This window comes from Cimex lectularius, unplaced genomic scaffold (assembly GCF_000648675.2).
Source record: "Cimex lectularius strain Harlan isolate CLEC.00 unplaced genomic scaffold, Clec_2.1 scaffold161, whole genome shotgun sequence".
In the NCBI taxonomy this organism is placed as follows: Eukaryota; Metazoa; Arthropoda; class Insecta; order Hemiptera; family Cimicidae; genus Cimex; species Cimex lectularius.
The window spans coordinates 48,411-71,122 of NW_019392739.1; the positions used below are offsets into that span (position 1 = coordinate 48,411).

Below are 22,712 nucleotides of genomic sequence, written 5' to 3' on the forward strand. Positions count from 1 at the left end.
TATTGATTAAAAATAAATAATTATGTTTATCATGTATTTAAAATGAAATTACAATGATATAATAATGTCAAATGATTTATTTATGTTCCTTTCATTTTTGCAAAATGAATAAATATTGTAATGCACGTGTTAAGTAATGTTAGAATACTTGAACCCTTGATTTCGGAAAGGTTAATGATTCAATTAATTCATTTTTTACTTTAATTCTCATATACAAAGAATGAATCATATAAGAATAGATTATTTAGGTTTTTCTGTTAATTAATTATTTAACAGGTCAATTTGATTAGGTGTTAGTTTTCATTGTTTTTCTTTAAGATATTGTAAATGTTGCCAGTAATTTCATTTTTGTTTATACTAAGTGTTTTGTAAATGAAAGTTATCTATATTTAAGACTGATGAGAAAACTTTTTCACTTACACTGACGAGGTGTGTACACCAATAAGGATTCCGTCCATAAAATGTTTAATTTCAAATTATTACATTGAGAATAAAATAAATGTTTAGATTCTATGGGAAATATCTGTCTTCAAATAATCTAGGTTTTATTCGTGAAAAAATATTTTCGATCTATTCGAAAATCAAATAAAATCCGCGTAACGTATTTTAACTGAAAGGGGTTGGTGTCCTAGTGGCACTGTCCGAAGAGTCGGATTACACCCGATGGTCGTCCGCAAGAGAATGAGGTGTGAGACGAGGAAGATATGCTCTGGAGGGGCGACCTTGCAGTAGCATAGCGGCCTCTGCTGGAGGCAATCAGCACCCAAATAGGACTATTCTATGTAGTGGGGGCACGGAGGGACAAGGACAGGGTTCACACAACTCCAGCTCAGTCACAGTTGAGAATCGATCGAGCGAGGTGGTCTCTGTTCTTGGATTAAGTGTTAGTGTGCATTGATGAGTGAGTTGAGTGGTGGTGCGTGGCGGGTTAGGGCTCGACTATCATGATGAGAGAGTGAAAACCCGTGGAACAATGCGGACCAGCTCGTTGGTGTTTCCACTTCTTCTGGGCGCCGTTTTCGGCGTCTTGACGGCTTCTTTGAGCAAGGCGCTGAGGTACCAGGCTCCGGACGAGTGCAAGTGGATGGCGGTGACCAGCTCGGGCGAAGAAGAAGTCTCCAGCGCGACAGAACCTGACCAAGAAGTCGCGTTGATCTGCCACCTCAGAACGATTAATTCCGAGTTGGAGAACACCAATTTCAGCGTGATCCAGTCGCAGTATACCGTGCGGCTTAGGATAATATGTGCGGATATGCTCTACTTCCACAGCGCCTTGACTCCCGGGAGCCTGCAGACGTTGACCGACCTGAAAGACCTGTCCATAGAATACTGCAAAGTCGCCAATCTCACGAGCGGCGCGTTTAGAGGTCTGAGGCAACTGAGGAACCTCACATTGAGGACCCACAACACGGATTGGTCTCCGGTCTCACTTGAAATCTACCCGGGCGTGTTTACGGAAGAGCTCGGATTGCTAGAGCGTTTAGATTTAAGTATAAACAATATTTGGAGTTTACCGGACGGGGCTTTTTGCCCCCTTCACAGTTTACAGTTCCTTAACCTGACGAGAAACAGGCTTAGAGAAGTTAATAATTTACGATACGGGAGTTCGAATTCGCAGAGGTGCGGCGTAAATTTACGGACTTTGGATTTATCGAATAACAGTATAGATTCATTATCTGCGGGAGTGCTGTCGAAATTGTCCCGTCTCCAGGAGTTGCACCTGGAAAGCAATGTCATTTCGTTTATGGCGGATCACGCTTTGGACGGATTGACCTCGCTGACGTACTTAAATTTAGCGGATAACAAACTAGTCAATCTTCCGCCAGAGATTTTCTCCGACACGAGAGAATTGAAGGAACTTCATTTGCAAAACAATTCAATTAACGTTCTTGCCCCCGGGCTTTTCTACGGACTCAGTAATTTGTTAGTGTTGGATTTGTCCGAGAACGAGTTGACGGAAGAATGGATTAACGGTGCCACGTTCGCCGGACTTCTCCACCTCGTCATCCTCAGCATATCAGGTAATAATATCGTCAGATTAGAAATGTCAGTTTTTAGAGATTTGTACAGCTTGCAAATTTTGAGATTAGAAGATAATTTGATCGAATCCATTGCTGACAATACCTTCATTTCTTTAAACAATCTTCACACTTTGTCACTTTCGAACAATAAACTGACGAAAATCGACAGCAATACGCTCAGCGGCCTATACGGGCTCAACGTCCTTTCTTTGGATAGCAACAAAATACAATACATCGACCCGGAGTCCCTTAGAAATTCGTCCGTCCTCCAGGAGCTGCATCTGAATAGCAACAAACTTCTAGATATACCTGCCGTACTTTCTGACGTACCCCACCTGAAAACCTTGGACTTGGGAGATAATTTAATAACAGAAATACTCAACACATCGTTTACCAGCATGCGCGAACTGGTCGGCCTACGTCTCATCGAGAACAACTTGACTAATATAGCGAAAGGAGTTTTCGACAAGATGCCCTCTTTAAAAATTCTCAATCTATCGAGTAACAAATTATTAAAGGTAGAACCGGGCAGTTTCGACAAGAATAAAAATTTACTCGCCATTAGGCTGGACGGAAACTATTTAACGGAAATTAATGGACTTTTTGGAAAATTGCCTAATTTGGTTTGGTTGAACATATCCGAAAATCTTCTACAGTGGTTCGATTACGCGCATATCCCGACTGGCTTACAATGGCTGGACATCCACAGCAATCAAATTACCGAGCTGGGTAACTACTTTGAAATCGAAAGCCAATTACACCTGACTACCTTTGACGCCAGTAACAATAAACTAGCCGAAATTACAGGGAGTGCCATCCCGGACAGTGTCGAGATACTCAATCTTTCTAACAATCTTATCTCCAAAGTCCAATCTTATACTTTTTTCAAGAAGCCCAACCTGACCAGGGTAGAATTAATCGGGAATAAAATTAAAAGCCTAACTCAAAACTCATTAAGGATATCGACGATCCCTCCAGGAAAGCAATTACCGGAGTTCTATATCGGAGGTAACCCTTTCCAATGCGACTGTACGATGCAATGGCTTCAACAATACCCTGGTGAACAACAAGAACGAAATAAGCCCCGTCTGATGGATCTAGATTCAGTTATGTGCAAACTTCTCTACAATCGCGTTAATACGTATGTGTTGTTAAAAGAAGCGACTCCGGACCAGTTTCTCTGTCAATACGAATCGCACTGTTTTCCGTTTTGTCACTGTTGTGATTTCGACGCATGCGACTGTGAAATGACGTGCCCTACCAATTGCACGTGTTACCATGATTTGTCATGGACAGCGAACGTCGTCGACTGCAGCAGTTCCGGCTATGTAAATAACTTACCGGATAGAATCCCGATGGACTCGACGCAATTGTACCTTGACGGCAACGACATCAAAGCGGTCGGCAGTCACAGTTTCATTGGGAGGAAAAAATTGCAAGTGCTGTTCCTCAACTCTTCAAACGTCGAAATTATCCACAACATGACGTTCAACGGGTTAAAAGATTTGGTGATTTTACGCCTGGATGATAACAAAATACAAAAACTCAACGGTTTCGAATTTGAAGGACTGGAAAATCTGAAAGAACTGTACTTACAGAGAAACTACATAACCACTATCCACAACGCGACGTTTGTGGGACTTTTACAATTGAGGATTTTAAGATTGGATCATAATAGATTAGCCAAATACTCCGTTTGGCAGTTATCATCGCATTTAACGGAAATCACTATTGGTGTCAATCCGTGGTCTTGTGACTGTGAGTATACAGAAAGGTTCAAAGAATATCTACTTTACACAGGAAGTGCAATAATAGACGTTAACTCAGTCCGCTGTTACAACGGGTCGGAAAATGACCCGGGATTTTCGATTTTGCGGGACAACATCACTTGTGTTCAGGAGAGCATAAGCAACTTCATCGAACCTCCGGTCAACGGAAACTACACCTCAACGACTATAATCCAGAGGCAGGAAATTCAAGACTACATTCCTTTGTTGGTCGCGACATTGGCGGTGTTTTTCGCAGTGATAGTGTTCACTTGTCTGATATTCATGTACAGGCAAGAAATGCGCGTGTGGTTCCACTCCAAATTTGGAGTGAGGCTCTTTTACCGAACGAGTGACATCGAAATGGACGATCGGGATAAACTTTTCGACGCGTTCGTTAGTTACAGTGCGAAAGACGAGGCCTTCGTGGCCGAAGAACTCGCGCCGATGCTCGAAGGCGGAGATCCGTCCTACAAGCTCTGCCTTCACTACAGAGAATTTCCCGTAGGCGGTTTTTTAGCAGACACGATAGTCCAGGCGGTGGAATCTTCGAAGAGGACAATCATGGTTCTTTCGGAGAACTTCATCAAGTCGGAATGGTGCAGGTTCGAGTTCAAATCCGCCCACCACCAAGTCCTGAGGGACCGACGACGAAGGCTCATAGTCATAGTCCTTGGGGAGGTCCCTCAAAAGGATTTGGACCCCGACATCCGGCTCTACCTGAAGACCAACACTTACCTTCAGTGGGGCGACAAGCTTTTTTGGGAGAAGCTCAAGTTCGCGTTGCCGGACGTGCCGAACAACCAAAGGCCGAAGAGCAACCATCTTCACGGAAGACATGCTGTCCATCACCACGTCCATCGGAACCATAGTAATCCCAGGTCTGTTGCCATTCACATTTAGTGATCTGTGATAATAACTGTCCCTCGAAGTGTAATTTAATAAAATGTATAGCTTATTATTTATGTAAAACTCTTCTGTACAAACTTTGTAAATAGCCAGAGTATTATTTTATTTAACGGAAATATCAAAAATCAAGTCACTAAATATGTAAATTTTTTGCCAGATTATTTATTTTTCCTTTATTATTTCTGTTGACGCGTAATGCTATTCTAGCGTAACGTAAAAAAGTTTTACAGTGAAAAAAAATGTATAAAACAAACAATTATTTCGTTTTTTGTGTAAATTCGTGTAAATTTTTGTATATTTATTATTGTTTACTTTTAATTTCACCATAAACGACTGAAAAAGAAAACTATAGATTGTGTGATATATAAAATAAGTCATTTTTTGTAATTATTTTTTATAAATATTGTTCATTTGACTCGCCATTGGGATCTTGTTATCGAGATATAATAAATCCCTTATTTAAATTTTAACTCTGGTTTATTTATTTTTGAACCCAATTTTATTTTATTTGAAATTCGACGAACTGAAATGCTTCAAATCTATAATGGAACTAACAATTCACAATAATTCTGCTATTTCTTGTGCGGAACAAAATAGTGTTAAAAAAGTAAAAACCAAGCTCTTATTTGTATTATTTATCAAACTAATGAATAAATGATTGTAGGTTGGTAGATAGTATAACCTGTAACGTCAGATTCAACATGGTTGATGTTTTCTCATTATTTCTTATCTTAAAAAATGTCTTTGAATCGCAGATTTGGTTAATTCACACTACGAAAAGCAATCTGTAAGGAAAGGGTTAAAGATTGTTTGCTTTGCAAAATATAATTTTATCATATTAATATTGTTCAATTGAATATGAGGTTATATTTTTTGAACCATTTGTCTACAATTTCCTACTACGTAACTTAGCCTTAAAATCAGGTGATGCAAGTAAATTTAACCATGTTTTGTCAGCATAATTGATGATGAAGATTTTGTTCCTACCGGACCGGAAATTTGGAGATGAAATATTACACACATGTAGAAACACTCTGCCCGATAGGAAAAGGTTATCGTCTTGTTATCGTTTGTTATACTTGTCCTAATTAGTTTTAATTATCATTTTGAACCGATTCGATTAGAAAATAATCAAAGAGGATTTCTATATAAAAGAAATAAGTTTACAAATCGAAATTGGAAAATAACTTTTGCCTTAAAATACTACCTTCATACTGGTTTATATATGAATTTGAATTTTTCTCTAATAATATTCAGTTTCATGAATTTTATCGATAACGTGAGTTAAGAATATTTTTTTACAGATTTTTAGTTTTTTATCAACGAAACAATTCAATTCATTCCTTTATCATCTCATTTCCACAACAGTTTAGTTTTAATAATAGTTTAAATATATAAGTTCACACCGTTTACTTAAATATGTCGTTTATTTCTCAGTAATTAATTATAAAACAATTTCTTGAAATAGATTTTCACATGTTAGTGAAACTTACATCAATCTAACACCACAAGTCAATTTCTTACAAGGTTGATAATGCTTCTTTTTATTTTTCGGTAAATCGTGATATTTTATGGTAAGGTCTGCTTTAGCAATATTTCCATAATGTTTATTTAATCACGAGTATTACGTTAAATTGGTAAAATTATTTCTGCTCGAACTAATAATTATCTTTAATGTAAAAAGGTTGTAGCTATTTTAAAGAATTGTACGGATTACTGAGGGAACGAGCGATTTAATTTTTTGATTGGGCTTTCTGTGGTACCGTTTTATTCGAATGGTTCAAGTCTGTTTGATCGGGTCTTCAATAATATTCGAGATTGTTTTTTTCCCGTAGTATATGACCAGGTGAGGGCACGACTAACTGCTACGGCATGATAACATAGACTAATGGGGAGTATAAAATACCGACGTAGTTAGGAAGGGGGTCGGGGAACCACAACCTATTATTTGTAGCTGTCCAAATTACCGCCGGCCGACCGCTTCAATTAAAACTTCAACCGGTCTAAAAAGATGATAACGACAGAATAGGCGAACAAGTAAAGGAACGGGGTTGGTTCGGGCGTTGAAACTGGTGTAATTATGCTTTGGATGGTGGATGCGGTGTAATTGGCCGAAGGCTCAGTTCTCATAAAACTATACTCTGGAAAAGGATCGCCCGCTGAATTGATAAATACAACCGGTGCGGCTTCTTTGCTCATAATATATTGGAATGGCTTTGTCATTCGTTATTCCTAGGCGGCCTTCTTTTTTTTTTCTTTTTTCGTAGCGATCCGGTGTAAAATTAGCCTACGCCGACCTGTCAGTGAGGGAGAAAAAGAGGTACGACCCGAAACGGGCTCAGGTATGCCTCGATCTTGGAACGAACCCATCCAAAAGCAAAATTATTGTGAGGGAAAATCGACAGGTTTTGTTGCCTTTATACCACTTTACTATCTCGGACACGCTACTTGTTGTTATTCAAAACTCTTTTACCTTTATGCTATCAGCTTTGATGGTTCCAGCAGTCAGACGATTACTTTCAAAATACTCCTGCGCCTCTGAATACTTAGTAAAATTATACCTTTACCTGCCTAGAAATCCTTTCGTGTAAATATTTCTATTGGACTATAGACAAAACTGTACATACATTTTCTTGGTTTTACAATGAATGAGTAGTGAAAGCCGACTTAGAATCTTAAAAAACCTAAGAATTTTTAAGATAGTAATTTAAATTAAGAACAATTACCTAAATAATGTAATACGATTTTGTTTATATTTCTGGATAGAGATTATTTTTTAATCGAGAGAGCGTTGTTTTGAAAAATGTAAGTTTCAACGCAGGAAAATAAAGGAAAAATGTGCACCACCTGCTCAATTGTTTCTAGTGCAATTTTCTAATCAAAACAAACTTCCTGGTAAACACTGAAATAATTAAATTTAAATTTTCTATATAAATTTTGTTAATAAATGAACAAACATAACGAAAAACGATACCAATCAAAAAATACTTCGGCATTTAAAGAAATCCAGTGTTATGAAATAAAATTTATTAAGATACTTTTCCATATTAAAAATAAAAAAATATTCTTATGTAAAGTTAAAAAAAGCTTAATGTTACTATTATTACGAATGAACTTGAAAACTTGACGCTTTGTTTATTTATTCTACATAGAAAGATTTTTATTAGAAATTCATTTAATAAGACCTTTAAATTGCAAAATTCCAATTAAATTGTTTCATTGTTTACAAAACATATTTTTTAATTACAAAATTGCTACAGAGTGTATACTAAAAGGTGGTGCTTTGTGTGCCCTTTAATGCGTCGCAAAATTCACCACCCTAAATATAGAGCATTTTCCAAGTCTATTTGATCCCAAAGGCAACTGTAATATTTTACATACCAAATACAGTCTGTTGCAAGTCGCAAGCAACCCTTTCCAACCGGTTCCAATAATTCAATTGTTACTCTTGAAGATTTTTTTGCCATACTCCGTGTGTAATGTTGGGCCCCTGAATTCTAAACATAAAACAAGTTGCTTCTTAGTTTTTTAAAATTTATTTTTAATTAAAGTTATAAACTCATAGAAAAATTATAGAAACTGTTGTTAAATTCAGTTTCCATTTTTTTTACTTTCTCACAAAACAACATATCAACATATTAACAACATTTTGCATTTTGATTATTCCTTAATTTTTCATAGAAAGTACAATTATATTTGATAATAAAAACATAACACATTACCATTTATTTTGAAAATAAATTTTCGTTACTTTGCTTTACATTTGTGTTAATACACGTTTCGAAAAAATAAACATTGCAATCAATTTTCCCGGTGAATTCTGTGGCCTCAATATCCCCCATTACACAGTAGGATAAATTTTTTTTAAGGGTATTATTGAAATGGAAACGATTACAATTCCAATATAACGAGTAACAATTGAGTTGTAAGAAATTACTCATATTAAAAAATTCGGAGATCGTGAGATGAGGTCTGGTGTGACGTAGGTTTTAGAAAAACAATTTCTTTATTGTGACAGCGTTTCGATCTTTATTGATATCATCTTCAGTTGTTGTTTAAATTTTTTTCTCATCCTACATGTATTTGAATTATGTTTATAAATCCCAGGCCCTGAAGATGATCTCAATAAAGATCGAAACGTTGGCGTGGTAAAGAAAACATTTTTTCTAAAACGAACGCCACACCAGTCCGCATCTCACGATCTCCGAACTATCATTGATTAACGGTCACTAAACACCACACATATTCAAGTTACATTTAACTAGAAATGGAGTGGGCTACATTTGATTTATAACAGGTAACACAAGACTAGGGAAAAGTTCAAATAGACTTGGAAAAGATATGTATTAATAAAGGTAACACTAGTCCACTAAGCATAGAATGTACCTACAATTAACCGTTTCTGATCGGTCGATAATTTACGGTAACTTTGAATAAAATCAAGTATATTTTAAAAATAGTGTAGGTAAATTTTTTAATCATAAATAAACAGACCAAATATATTTATTGATACATTCCCTTTTCAGTAAATTAATAACATTAATGTCAAATATTTGTTTTAATTAAATAATCAAAGGGTTCAACCACAAAATGAATTAACATGTTCTTATTGTATGCATAGTTATATATTTTAAATTATTTGTTGAAACGTAGAAAAACCTATAACTTTTTTATAAGCAGTAATTAATACTTTTTTAAATTACATCAAACAATATTAGGATAAGATTTATACGTTGAAAGGAAATAATTAGACAAAGATAATCGGTCATATAAAGATAATAAAATGTATGAAAATAAATAAAATGTAAAATAAATATTAGAAACAAACTGATTTTATGTTAATTACTTGTTTACATATCTTAAGTTTGTCTTAGGTTTGTATAAAACAATTGCTTTGAATATTACAAATATGTAGTGCCTAGAAGAGTCGGTATCTTTCAGGTAAACACTTTTTACATTAAAAAATTAGATCCAACTATATATTTATTTGTAATTAAAATCATTCAACTCCACATACTTAAAAACTTATATACTATATGTCTATTATGATAGCTTTTGAGTGTCACTTTCCATGTAACTCCAGTCGATTGTTATGTTTTTTCTAATGTACGCCATGAAAATCGATGTCTTGTTTCCTTAGAAGGAAATTAATGTATTTTTCTTCACTTGTCAGCGGGGGAATTGCATTTAAGGCATTAATTTAAGGTTTTTAGGACAGTGGCCAAATTGATCAATGATTTTGGTTACGAAAGAACTCCTACGTTGAACTGACCTTTTCAACCGTTCCCCGAGTTTGACTTTCAAGTCAACTGCTAATAAGGAAACCTATTTTGAACAAATCACTTGCACCTGATTCGTAATACAGTGCTGTAACTTTTGCTTATTATGCTAAATAACCTATTCATCATGCCTGTTTCAAGAAAATAATGCTTCTGGCTATTTTCTAATGATTATGAACTGAATTTTAGTTGTAATATTTTCACGTTTTTGGGCCAGTTTTCGTCTTGTTGTGTAGTATTTTCAACTGCGATACTAATTCCTATGGATAATGGCCCTCCTTCCGCTCTTCGCCATTTTCTCCATTCTCCCCCATATAATAGCTTACCTTCCTTTATTAAGCATTTCGAAAAATTCACAAGGTGCAATTCAACACGAGAACGAATTAATCATGATATGAAATAAGAAAATTTTAATGGACATTCCAAGCAGAACTTGAAAACATTACAATTTCAAAAGGGCTATAAAGGCCACTTATGTTGAGGACGTTTATTAGCCAAAAGCGGTTTTAGTTCTTCGATGATGATCCCAAGACGGGATTAATTATACACCCTTTATTTTTTATTATAACAAGCCATCTTGGTTGTTTTTCTACCCCGGGAGCCTGAATATTTCCAAGTCCCTGTGATTCAGGACGGGTCGGAAGTTGCAAATCGGTGTAAGTTTGATTAATTCGGTTAATATTGCGCAGTGCGTTTGTTTATCCACTGAGGTTACAGCCCTTTATAATGACACTTGATAATAAGTTCGTCACTGGGACGTTTCAATTAAAACTTTAACCATTCAGAACATCGATTGGGAAGAGTGGATGGTTTGGCTGATATAGAACCAAACAAATTAATTGCTCCCTCAACCTCGGTGGATATTTTCGAACTCGAACAAATAATTGTCAGTTAAACTTAGTGTGTTTAATAGTAATGAAAATAAGAATTCTTGCAACACCATATAATAAAATACTTCTCAAAAACCAAAATTGCTATATAATAAGATCCGTTTGAAACCAAACAGTTTTATGTTCCAAATGCTAATTAATCAGAGTAATCAAGTATAATAATTTTTTTCAATTTTAAAATACATTAGAAAAGTATATTTATTGTATATTATTTTAAAACTTTTTTTATCTTTCAGATAATATAATATACTCCATGTGGAATGAAATTCCAAACAAAATCAATGTAATAGAAATGATAAATGATGGAGTGAGTGTGGTGTTCAATACTTTTCAAAATGATAGTTCCTACTCACAGTAAGTTGTTTTGCAACGATCCGGATTTCGAGCTTTTTAGCTCATCATCAGGTTGAAGGACTTCTACAACCTGATGATGAGCTAAAAAGCTCGAAATCCGGATCGTTGCAAAACAACTTATTGTGAGTAGGAACTATTCTTTTGAAAAGTATTAAATCAATGTAATTCTGTAAAAAATATTAGCGTTTTAATATAAATTCATTCCAAAAAATCAAATAGTTTCTGAAAAACAATAAAAGTAATCACACTGCTACAGCTCTAAAATTTCGATTAGTAGGTGTTGTAATTTTTCATATTAAAATTGTAAGATTTATCGACTTCTTTTTTACTCACGAATAAACTGCATCTCGGTATGGTCTGGATGCCATCATATGGAGATCTAGATTATCCGTGAATAATTTTGCATTGTCTTCAGACAAATGTGCATTTTCAGAAACATTCTACCTAAGTTTTTCAACTTCATTTGAAGACAAATTTAAACCTTGCGTCAGTCATTTTAAAAGAATCATAGGGTAATATACATTCCAAAAGTTTTTGAAAAACATGATCTTTTACATATTATAATAAAATAAAATAAAATTTGTAAAAATAACTGCTTCTTAAGGCACTCTAAACACACAGATTAAAAATCAGGACTTAGGCTCAACAGAGTTACAATTTTTTATTATTTTCAAGGAGGAGTTTTGATATGACGTGTTTAGTCATGAAATAATATTATTTAAATCATATTACATTCTTTGTATCGGTAATGTACTCAAATCCATTTTGAAGTAAAATCATTTTCAGTTTTTCATCTACATTTTCAAGAATCTTTTATCAATTATAAATTAACACGGGGTTAAACACATTGGGGAGCTGAAAAATGATAATTTAAAAAATATAACAGTTTTATTTGATATAACGAAATAAAATAACTTCTAATTTATCTACTTATAAGGTTGAATATTTAAACAAAACATAAAATTGGCATGTCACATTAGTCACTGGGTTTCTTTATTTAAACAGTTTCGCGGTATTAGTTTTATTTTGGTAGCTTTTTTGAAACTCACTGCGTAGGTTCCGACCTACCTGTCATAACTATTGTTATTTGAATTATATTAAAGAAAAATCTAAATAACCATGTTTGAATAGGTAAAACACGAGTGATGTTGTGCAGCCATTTATTTTGTAGGATAAGGTGAACAAATTATTATTGATAATTCTTGTCCTATGATCATTTTCCATGTTATTAAACATTTTTTATTACGCTTTTAGTTAACCTAGTGATTTATCTTGATTAATGTGTTTAGTCATTCGCCAGTTTTTGTTTTTATTAATTGAAAAACCGTTATCACGCCAGTTGATATTGTTGGCAAAAACAAGGACGAGTACGCAATTCTTTTCTCTTTGGGGAAAAAACAACTCAAGTTTAATTTCAACCTGCTGATTGGCGTTTATAATTAATTCATCGCAGGTTAACTTCAAAACATGGTGAATCGGGTAGATAACACTGTTAATTACGCTTTCGAGTTAAGTGCGTAATTTCTTTTAGTGAAAGCGATTCTAGAAAAATAATTAAGATATTTTAGTTTAAAGTTGGAAAAGTATCATTGCCATATATTGCCCAATACATTTTTCTTGTCTCGTTCTTCCGACCAATAATTCCTGCTTAGAATGTCCAATTACTGGATTGTTGTGATTATATTTCTAGGGTTGTAGCAGAACCAGTGAATTCGTTCCGCTGAGAATGTTTTAAGAAAATTAACTACGAAAAACTTCATACTGGATGAATTTAACTGGGAAAATGCATAATTTCATCGTTAGCAATGTGCAATTTAATGTCATTTTGTGCTATTATTTGGCTAAAAAATGCGTTTTTTAAATATAGTTATTATACATGCATTGTCTAGTTTAACCATCGTGAAAAGGCATGTCCAACGTTGCATCCAGGTCGACCAGGGGTAAACAAAGGACGGGGGCCTCTTTGTGGTCTCCTGTTTGGTTTTCTCATCACTTTTTGTAACCGATGCCATCGCGGCCTGAGGGGTCTTGAGTTATGTGGTTTCGTCCTGGAGGAGAGCCTTTCCTTGTACTTTGGTATAGTGGACCGGTGACAAATTATTTCACAAGCCGCTTTAATTGTCTTGGCTCGTTAAACGTTTAAACCCAATCTAATTTATAGATGAAACTAACACTAATAGAAGAGATAGGACAAAATGTATTTACTGTGTTAACAATTTATATAAACAGACTTTTAAAAACATTCCTATTAAGAAAAAATCGTTGAAATGAAAACAACGGATTGTTACATTAACGCTATTATTTTGTAATTAAGTTTATTTCCATTTAAGTTACCTAAAGAAATGGGATGAAAAACATTATCTTAACTTGTTTGTACATTGTACGTTTGTATATAAATTTAGACAGCAATATAAAAATTTTGTTAATTAGTAGAATTGTTAATCATTAGAAAGCGATATAATAATAAGATAAAATATGATGAGAACAGTTGAAATATTTCATTTCTTGAAGGGCCTCTATGACAAAATTTTTAACAGTTTTTTAACTTCAATTCACAAAGTGAGATACTATCAACTTAAGTGCTTGTGATATGATTAAACTATGTATAATAGCCCAGTTAGATGATAGGTAGATAGATAATAGATAGCTGAGAGAGAAGAAGAGAAAGAGCGAGACAGAGAGAGAGAGAGAGAGAGAGAGAGAAAGAGAGAGAGAGAGAGTGAGAGAGAGTGTGTGTAATCTGTCAAGCTCCAGATAAACAGGAAAATCTCTCAGAAATTATGCAAATGGCTCAAGAGCCACGACGAGCTTCATTACCCTGAAATCATCTAATAAATTCACTTACTTCTAAGACAATTTGCAAGAACTATCACTAAGGAAGATACACATCTTAAATATCCACGACCAATAATAAATTTGCTATTTACGACATTGTCTCACCATTTTAAGTTATTAACTACTTAAGAAAAACTTTAAACTTAAAGCATAATAATAAATTAGAAGAATAATTTTGCTCACTGTGCATCTCTCAAGCTTATAAAAGACGTGGCTAATTTTCGCATGTAGTACAATTTTATGAGAAACTACATTTTTAGTTGATTCGTATTTATCCTTAACTTATATTTTTTGCTATCTAACCATTTACTTGATTGATCAGGGAGTAATAAAACCACTTATCAACGAAATTGGATAGTTTTTTATAATACTAACATCATAATTCACTTTCAAAAACCTTCAGACATTTTAAATGAAAGGCGAAGAATAATTTGTTAATTAATTCAAGTAAAAAACTTTTTTGTAATGAATTGCAAATGTAGGAACATTGAAATTTGACATTACATGAAAAAAAATTTTTACATATCCATAATATATAATTTACTATTATCCGGCAGAATGATTGTGATCTATGCCTGTACTATGCTTTGTAATTAATCATATATCATAATTAATCATATTCTTGGAAATAAAAGGCATTAAATTTTTTTTACCATTTCGTCCAGCAAAGCAATACATTTAATAACATTAATGTCATATATAGAAGTCAGTTGTGTTTTATTGTTAATTTATAATGTAAAGTTTGGGTTTTTATAGCATTAAATCTGCTGAAACAGGTCTAAGTCAAAGTTATGACAATAGCCTGTTAAAAGGAGAAGGATTGTAAGAAAGAAAAATATCGTATTTAATTTTTTGTTAAGTACTTAACTCAAATGTAGGACAAGTATACTCCTTTGGGAGAGGTAGGTGAAGAATTTTAGAGAATGAAAAATCATTATTAAAAAAAAAAGTTTCTCTCAAAGGTGACTTTAGAAATTGAAAGAAAAATAAACTATTTATATTGAAATAAAACCATACATAAAATATTTAGTTTTGATAGATTTAATTCCAATAATAACAGTAATCATGATAAGCCCCCCAATGTTCTTCAACTTACTTTTAGACCACACCTGTTAATTTGTGTTTCCTAACGTACAACCCTTCTGATCCGAACTCCTGACCAATTGGCAAGCCTATGTGGAATGCTAAACGTGCTTCACTCCTAGACAAAGGCCCGGTGATGCACTTGGATTAATGGCGGTTCGGGTCAAGCCCTGTTATACGTGATACGGCACACACGCGATCCTGCTATTAAAAGCAACAAGAAACCAACTAGACGTGGAAACAATTATAGAGCCGCGGACATCTGCCCAAGTACACAAAATGACCCCGTATTCTTACTAACTACGGACAGGAACGAAGCCACTTTCATAAAGCCAAGGGCGTTGAATGCCCGATCGGTGGGTAAGTCCGCTGAAAAAGACGCAATAAGTATAACTTTGAAGAGAACGAATTATAATCTGATAACATTATTGTTTAAATATCAAAGGTTGTACAAAATGTATGGATCTTATCAAAATTATTATTATTTTAACCACTAAGGGCCAAATGTATCATGCTTCTTATACTATCCATAAGCTACACATTCTAGTCATGCCAAATAATAATCACTGTCTAACAGAATAAAATCATATTTATTACTGAAAAATAAGACATCATAAGATAACCCTAATGTAACAAGTCAAACCGCATTAACCGCAGTTTGTTGGAAGCATAGTAATTCAAGAACGAGTCAGGATCGAATGTCTATAAGGTTGTCGAAAATAACCGTCGGAGAATATAGACAAAAAACGTACATTTATTTCAGTTTGAGAATAGGTCAGCTTAGAATAACCTATAGACGGTTATTTATAAAAAAAATTTCAAGTCTGTTACTGGTAGATATAGGAGAGATTGAACAACCTAACTTTAAGACATAAGTTTTAGACTGTATAAATAAATAGGAAGATAATTAATTATTTGTCACCCGGTGATGTTAAAACTAAATTGCTAAATGGTACTAAGGGTTTTGAAAAAGATAACACGACATATACCATTCAACAAGATTTGATGCTTCAAAAAAAAATTATCAAAAAAATGTTTAACATTGACAATGCTATATAATTTAACTAATAAAAACCACTAACATGAATCACAAATACAACAATTAATTTTCCAAATATTTGACTTTTCTCCTCCTTTTTCGTTGACGTCATAAACTCGTTACACTGTTTTTTCACCTCTTTGTATTATTTAAAATTCTCTCTAAAACGGACAAAAACCATTTTACTGCCAAGAAATAGAGGCAAGAAATATTCTTCAAAATTCCGTAAATTGTTGCAGCGACAAAAGGTTTCAGCAGAGTATTTTTCGTTTGAAGATCCATTCCCTTATAAAATTATTAAATCAATATTTGAAGAACTTATGCCACCGGTTTGCAACACCAGTTATAAACAATTAATTGTTTGGATATTTTAGCATTTCCGTAGTTCGTCACAGTTTAAACTCAGTATTTTGACGTACCATGTGGTCTAATCATAAATGGGTTTGGACAATCCTGGACAGCTGCTAGCAGCGTCCTGGGACACAATTGAAGAGTGGAAGCGTATAGTGGGCCAGGTGATAAAACATTTTTTTACAGGTAAAGTTACAGTTTAAAACAAAATACGCGCGAAAGAAGAGAAAAAGAAGTCAAACATGCAGGGGACCGGCGATGACCTCAGATTTTGTCGTCCGATAAACTTCTCATTTATACATAGAGGTAATTTTTTTAAAATTAACGTTGTCACTAACAAAATATAATGTTAAATTTACTTGTATTTACAATGTGTTTGTAAATTTTTATTGGCCTTGGACCATTTGAACATTTCCGTAATATAGGTTAAACTACTGAAAGCATGAAAGGTAAGTATGTGCAAATGTTGATCCCAATATAGTGTCTATGTGCGAAAAAGGTATTGCTATCGGATTTAGTGCAAAATAACGGCTTTAATGACGAAGAAACGAGTTGACATGGTGGAATAATCATGGGATATCCTCCTCACTGTATTTCTCGTTTCGCCCTTTGCTGCCCCTTTCTTCTATATAAGCACTTTACCCATTTATCTTATGCAACAGGAGAGTTTCCAAGCGGCTTTTGGTCAACAGAAAAATCGCCATGAATGTTGGAAGTTTGCAGACTTTTTCAATGCCACCTTGGAAGAATGGAAGACTGAAACTTGTTTGTTGTTTGTAGCAGGCTCTACTCCCTTGCGCCTTGGTTTAACTGCGTGGATCGAAATGAGGCCCATCATGTAAGTATTTCGTTTCTAAGAACCGCCCAGCTTGTAAATGTCGATAAATAATCCTTAATCCTTTGGTCGCAGTCAAAGACTGAACACTGGTATTTGCATTAAGACATAACCTGGAAGCCGAAAACTTTGCCAAGTTCAATGTGCAAATAGAGAGATCACAGTATTTCACCAATTTTAAGTTTTCAATTATGGCACCACAATTCTGTTTTGGAAAAAATAAAGAAAGACAGATTTGCCATAATCGACCTTTGAATGTGACCCCAGGACATTGGCGTTTCAAACATTGAATTGGCTAAAGGAAAAAATCGCTTTACGATAACCTTTAATCTCCCACTGCTCAGAATTCTTCAGCAGCAGCTGTGGGTGACTTAATTCCTTTAGTATGTTAGCCGGTGTCCACTAGAGTCTGAATGTGGAAGAATAGTAAGAATAAATAGTTATTAAAAATTTTCCAATGCTGGCAATTTTATATCAAAGAAATAACATTTTTATGGTAACAAAATGTACAAACTAACATTAATTTGGTTAAGGATTTAATAAAATTTTTTTGAACAAAACCTTTCATAATTTTGTTGTTACATGTGTGAGATTGTTTGTGCCCAAAATTGTTTTATTTTATGCAATTTCTTATCCTTCTATAAAAGGAAGTGAGATTTTTGAATCGTAACATTGTCTTCCTGGACATTTATATGCAAAATTCCCTGTAGTTACGATTGATGCAGTTTTCCACATTGCATAACATTGCCAACTTTTATACGCTGTACGTTCAGTCTCCTTTCATGAAGTACCTACCTTTTCGAACTTATATGCTCTGGTTTTATTAAAACTAATAACAATGTTCGTTTATTATTTTACAAAGTGGTTCATTATTGAATTTCACGTTTTTATTATAGTAATTTTGTCTGTTCTTAAGTGTAGGCTGTAATATTGGAATGCGATCGCCTCTGTCGTTCCAGTTCAAATTCTTGTTTCTGCAAATTCTCGTTCTTATCATCACATACGATCAAATGTGCCCTGTAGTACGCAAGTTGGCTCTTGCATACCCGCAATTAAATTATTATTTAATATCAACTATTTCATACAAGGGAAATCATGAATAAATTAGCTTTGCAAGAAATTCACACTAGTCACCCATTTAGTATAAAAATTTGGACTTTTAAAGTCTAAAAAGAAGTTTTTTAAAAGTTATATTCGTTACCATTGTAAGTAGCATAATTAGGGTCGCATAAAAATATAATTATGAATGTACAAAATTGCTTAATTTAATTGTTATTTTTTATTGTTGTACTCATTGTTACTTTCAATGAATAATTGTTCGCAAAATATTCTTGTTTGTATGTTCTAAACGGAGCTGACCCAATTTGATAACTGAAAGTCTCATTATAAAAATCAATGATATTTTCGACAGGCTTGGGTTGTCATCAAATTCATTCTTAATCATTCTGGTTCTTTCAATTTATGCTACTTGTTTTGGAAGGGCATTTTTAAAATTTGATATTGTCGGATGGCCGTGGTTTGGATTGCCGCCCTTTAATTGCAATTCAGATAGTAAGGTGTGGTCTGATTTAAAACAGAAATAAATTGTGTCCTTACTTACAGTGGTTTTACATTTGTTCATTGTATAATAGTTATATATATATTATAATAGTTTAATACGTCTTAATCAAAACGCGTAACGCGTTCAAGGCAGAGAAAATTAACTTCTTTCAAAATGGATGATTCGTTGGGCACGAACCTCTTTGATTTTGTAAATCAATGAGCAGAGCCAAAGAGTTTATATGAATTTAAAAATAAAAATCATGGAAAAAAACACTTTCCGAAGAAGATATTTATTAAACTATTGTCGCCGCCGGAGCCTGCCACTTACATTATCCTCGTTGAGATCGAAATAACGGTCCACAGGGTCTCATTATGTAAATACCAGTTGGCTCCACAATCCACCTGGTCTGAAATGTTTTGACTAACAATTTATCCAAGAAAATAAAATCTGGGATTCAGATACGTAGACGGTCAATTTCCGTTTTTGCGTGGGAGCCTGCTGGCCAAAATCCATCACGCACGCGCTTCAAAGACACCTACAAACGTTCAGCTCTCGGCCCGTTTTCTATGTTCGTTTGGATCTCATTTATCAAAGTTAATTCCAGTGATTCATGGTTATCGCCAAAGAAAGGAAACATCAACACTCGCTCCTTCCAATAACCATTTATCTATTTTAAAATAATTCCACAACAAAAGAAGAAAATGTATTATCGTCGAATTTATAGTCTAAACACTATTCTTTTTAGCGGACGCGGTATCCTAGTGGTTAAGGCGACCGACTCTCAACAACCAAGCTAGCGGTTCTGGGTTTGAAACCAGGCTCGGTCCATGGAATTTTAATTGAGAATAATATGAAAAAACTATTGTAAAGTGGTTTGACCCCTCGTCCGCGACACCTAACGGATAGTTGGACGTTAATCCCTTCTGTATAGCAGGATTACTTTTTTACACTTTTATTTTTAAAGCAAATATTGAATTAGTTTGCCATATGAGGACTTAGTAATTTTTACATGTAAACGAGTTTTCATAAAGAGTTTAGCCTGTCTATCATACGCTCAGGCTTTTCTATTGGTTACGACTTATCAATATTGATAATTATGCTCCGTCAACTCCAGCCGTTCTGTTTTACATTTGACCATATTCGAATTGTGAACCTCAAATACTTATTGCGTAATTAATAGCATAATTAATTATTAAGTCCCTTTCAAAAAAGAAGATAATTTTTAAAAGCTATCTATAACTGATATAATTATTTGTAAAATCGAGTTTAGAATATTTGAGGAAAACTTACTTGCATTGGAAGAATTTTTACACTTTAAATGTCAGTTTATGTCAAATTCAATGAAAGTGAACAAAATGGATGTAATTGTTAAGGCATGTATTTTTTAATTTCTATAGAGCAATAAAATCATTTTTGTAAGTAGACATTATAGTACAATTTATTACAATTTGTCGACATTTAAGAGTAAGATAGATTAAATATGAAAGTGTTTCTTGAACTTTTATTTGAAGTTTCACGTACAAAGAAAATTTGTGAATAAAGTTAATAAATTTGTGCTGTACGTTAAGGAAAAATATGAGCAATGAATCTGTATTTAAAATTTTGAACTTTTAAGTAAATTTTGTATATGCAAATGTTGCGCCGTTAGGTCAGTGTTTATTATAAGTTAAAAAAATCTTTTGATTAATACTTCTAATATTCTCTAATAATATTCTCTCTCGTTAATACAATTTACAAGCATAGAATTAAATAAAAAACGTGCTATGTATGTGCGTTATAAAGTATGTAACATATATATTTATCGAAAAAATGCAAATCCCTTCACGCTCATTATTCAAACCATTCAGGCGCACATTTCGTAATCGTCTTGGATAATTTGAACAAGCCGAAAAATATTCGTCTCTCGGGCTTCCTGGTTGTGTGGGAATACTGGTGGAATTCGGTGAAGGATTGTAAGTTGGACCAGAAACAAACATGCACCCTGATATATAAAGATGTCAGCTGTAACAACCGATTCAGATTCTATTTGAATTTATTTTCATTTTGATTGTTGACTGTACATATACAATTTTTTGGCTGAAACGATCCGACATTTTTATAAGTCTAACGTTTTCAAGAGTCTACACCAGTTGTGGTTGCAAAACATTCTCACTCCTTTGAGTAAACATGTAACACCTTAAGAAAGAAAAAAAGTAATGAATTCAGCTTACCCAATTCCATAACATACTGTTAATTGTAAGATATTAGGACTACCTAATTTTTAGCCGTATGCATTATAATCATAAAACATACATATACTGGAAAATTTTCATTAAATGTGTTTCTATCTCTCTTGTACCAGTCCTCACCTTAACTCTCGTTTTCTTTCATTTTTATCCTTTTCTCATTTGCTCTCTCTCTCCCTCTCTCTCTCTCTCTCTCTTTCTCTCTCTCTCTCTCTCTCTCTCTCTCTCTCTCTCTCTGTCTCTCTCATTTATTCACTCATTCATCTCTGTATCTCGTTTTTTTTTCTCCGAATTTCTCTCTCTCCTTTTCGTGATTGAGGGACAATGAAACGTCAACTCTCTCTCGTGAAAGAGTGGACCTGAGACCAAACCCTACGTGGTCAATAATAAATCATACATACATTCATTCTCTCTTTCACATATTCTCTCTCTCCCTCTCTCTCTCCCTCTCTCTCTCTCTCTCTCTCTCTCTCTCTCTCTCTTTCCTCTCTTTCTCTCTTTCTCTCTCGCTCCCTCATTTTCTCATTTACTCGCTTAATCACCAATTTATCGCTATTTCTCCTTCGATTTTCTTCTCGCTCTCCTTATTTTCTATTCCTAATGAACATATAGAGTGGATGAGAAACATAATAAAAAATAAAATAATGTACAGTGTCTTGGATCGTGATATTACATAAATCATAACAAAGTATAAATATAATTTTCTTAGTTTAGTCATTTGCATGCTTGAATCTCTCGCAATCTCTTTGTAAAATACGATTTAAAATGGTTAAAACATTAGTGGTTAAACGATCTTCATTGAATAATGGCTATCGGAGGCTGAAAAAGATGCAATTATAGATGGGCCTTGGTTCCGTTTCAGGTTAGAGATTGTCTCCTATAAGTCAATTCTATTTAAAATTGGATTGGCGATCTAGTTTTGCCGTTAAATGCTGATGAAAGATTTATCTCCGCAACAACCGGTTAATGGACATCTTTAGTCAGATCTAAATGAACTCAAACCCTTTTATTGCATTCTTTGTATAATCGATCGGCCGATGGGCTTGAAAGTGTAAAGTTATTTGGGATTTTATTAAAATACTGTGTTTACACAATTTCATCAGCAAATTGATTACAAAAACTATCATTATTACAAATAAATGCGATTACAAACAAGCACTCTTTTAACAATTAAAAAACAACATTATAATTGATTTGTTTATTTCTAAAGATTGTTCAAACAGGTAATTTTCATTTGAAAAAATATCGAATTACAGTTACATTAAGAAGTTAATGCACAGTACTTTTACTTCCTGTAATATAATGTTACATTAGCAATGCTTTGCAAGGACAGTAACCAAGCAAATCCGCAAGTACAAATTAATCCTAACCGCTACACATTTTGGATGTCAGATAAAACACGAAGGTATAGCACCATGAAGTGGGAATTTATGTTATCGTGACATTATATATTATTAAACCTAAGTCCTGTTTTAATAAAGAACATACAATTTACTAGCCTGCTTACCTTCGCTCAACTTATCAAATGTTGCTGTAAAAAGACGCCTTAATTTTCGCAAGACCTTCCATACATTAGAAAAGG

General features: G+C 33.9%; 1 protein-coding gene across 1 annotated transcript; it reads left to right on the forward strand.

The window, feature by feature from the left end:
• The first annotated feature begins 800 nt into the window (after positions 1–800).
• On the forward strand, positions 801–4,983 carry LOC106672317 (toll-like receptor Tollo). Its single transcript, XM_014403646.2, has one exon. It carries the CDS (start codon positions 974–976, stop codon positions 4,688–4,690), a length of 3,717 nt encoding a protein of 1,238 aa, XP_014259132.1. The 5' UTR covers positions 801–973; the 3' UTR covers positions 4,691–4,983.
• Positions 4,984–22,712: the final 17,729 nt, after the last annotated feature.

Bases quoted from the DNA above. Each gene is read 5' to 3' on its own strand.
- LOC106672317 (XM_014403646.2), top strand. From the start codon at position 974: ATGCGGACCAGCTCGTTGGTGTTTCCACTTCTTCTGGGCGCCGTTTTC.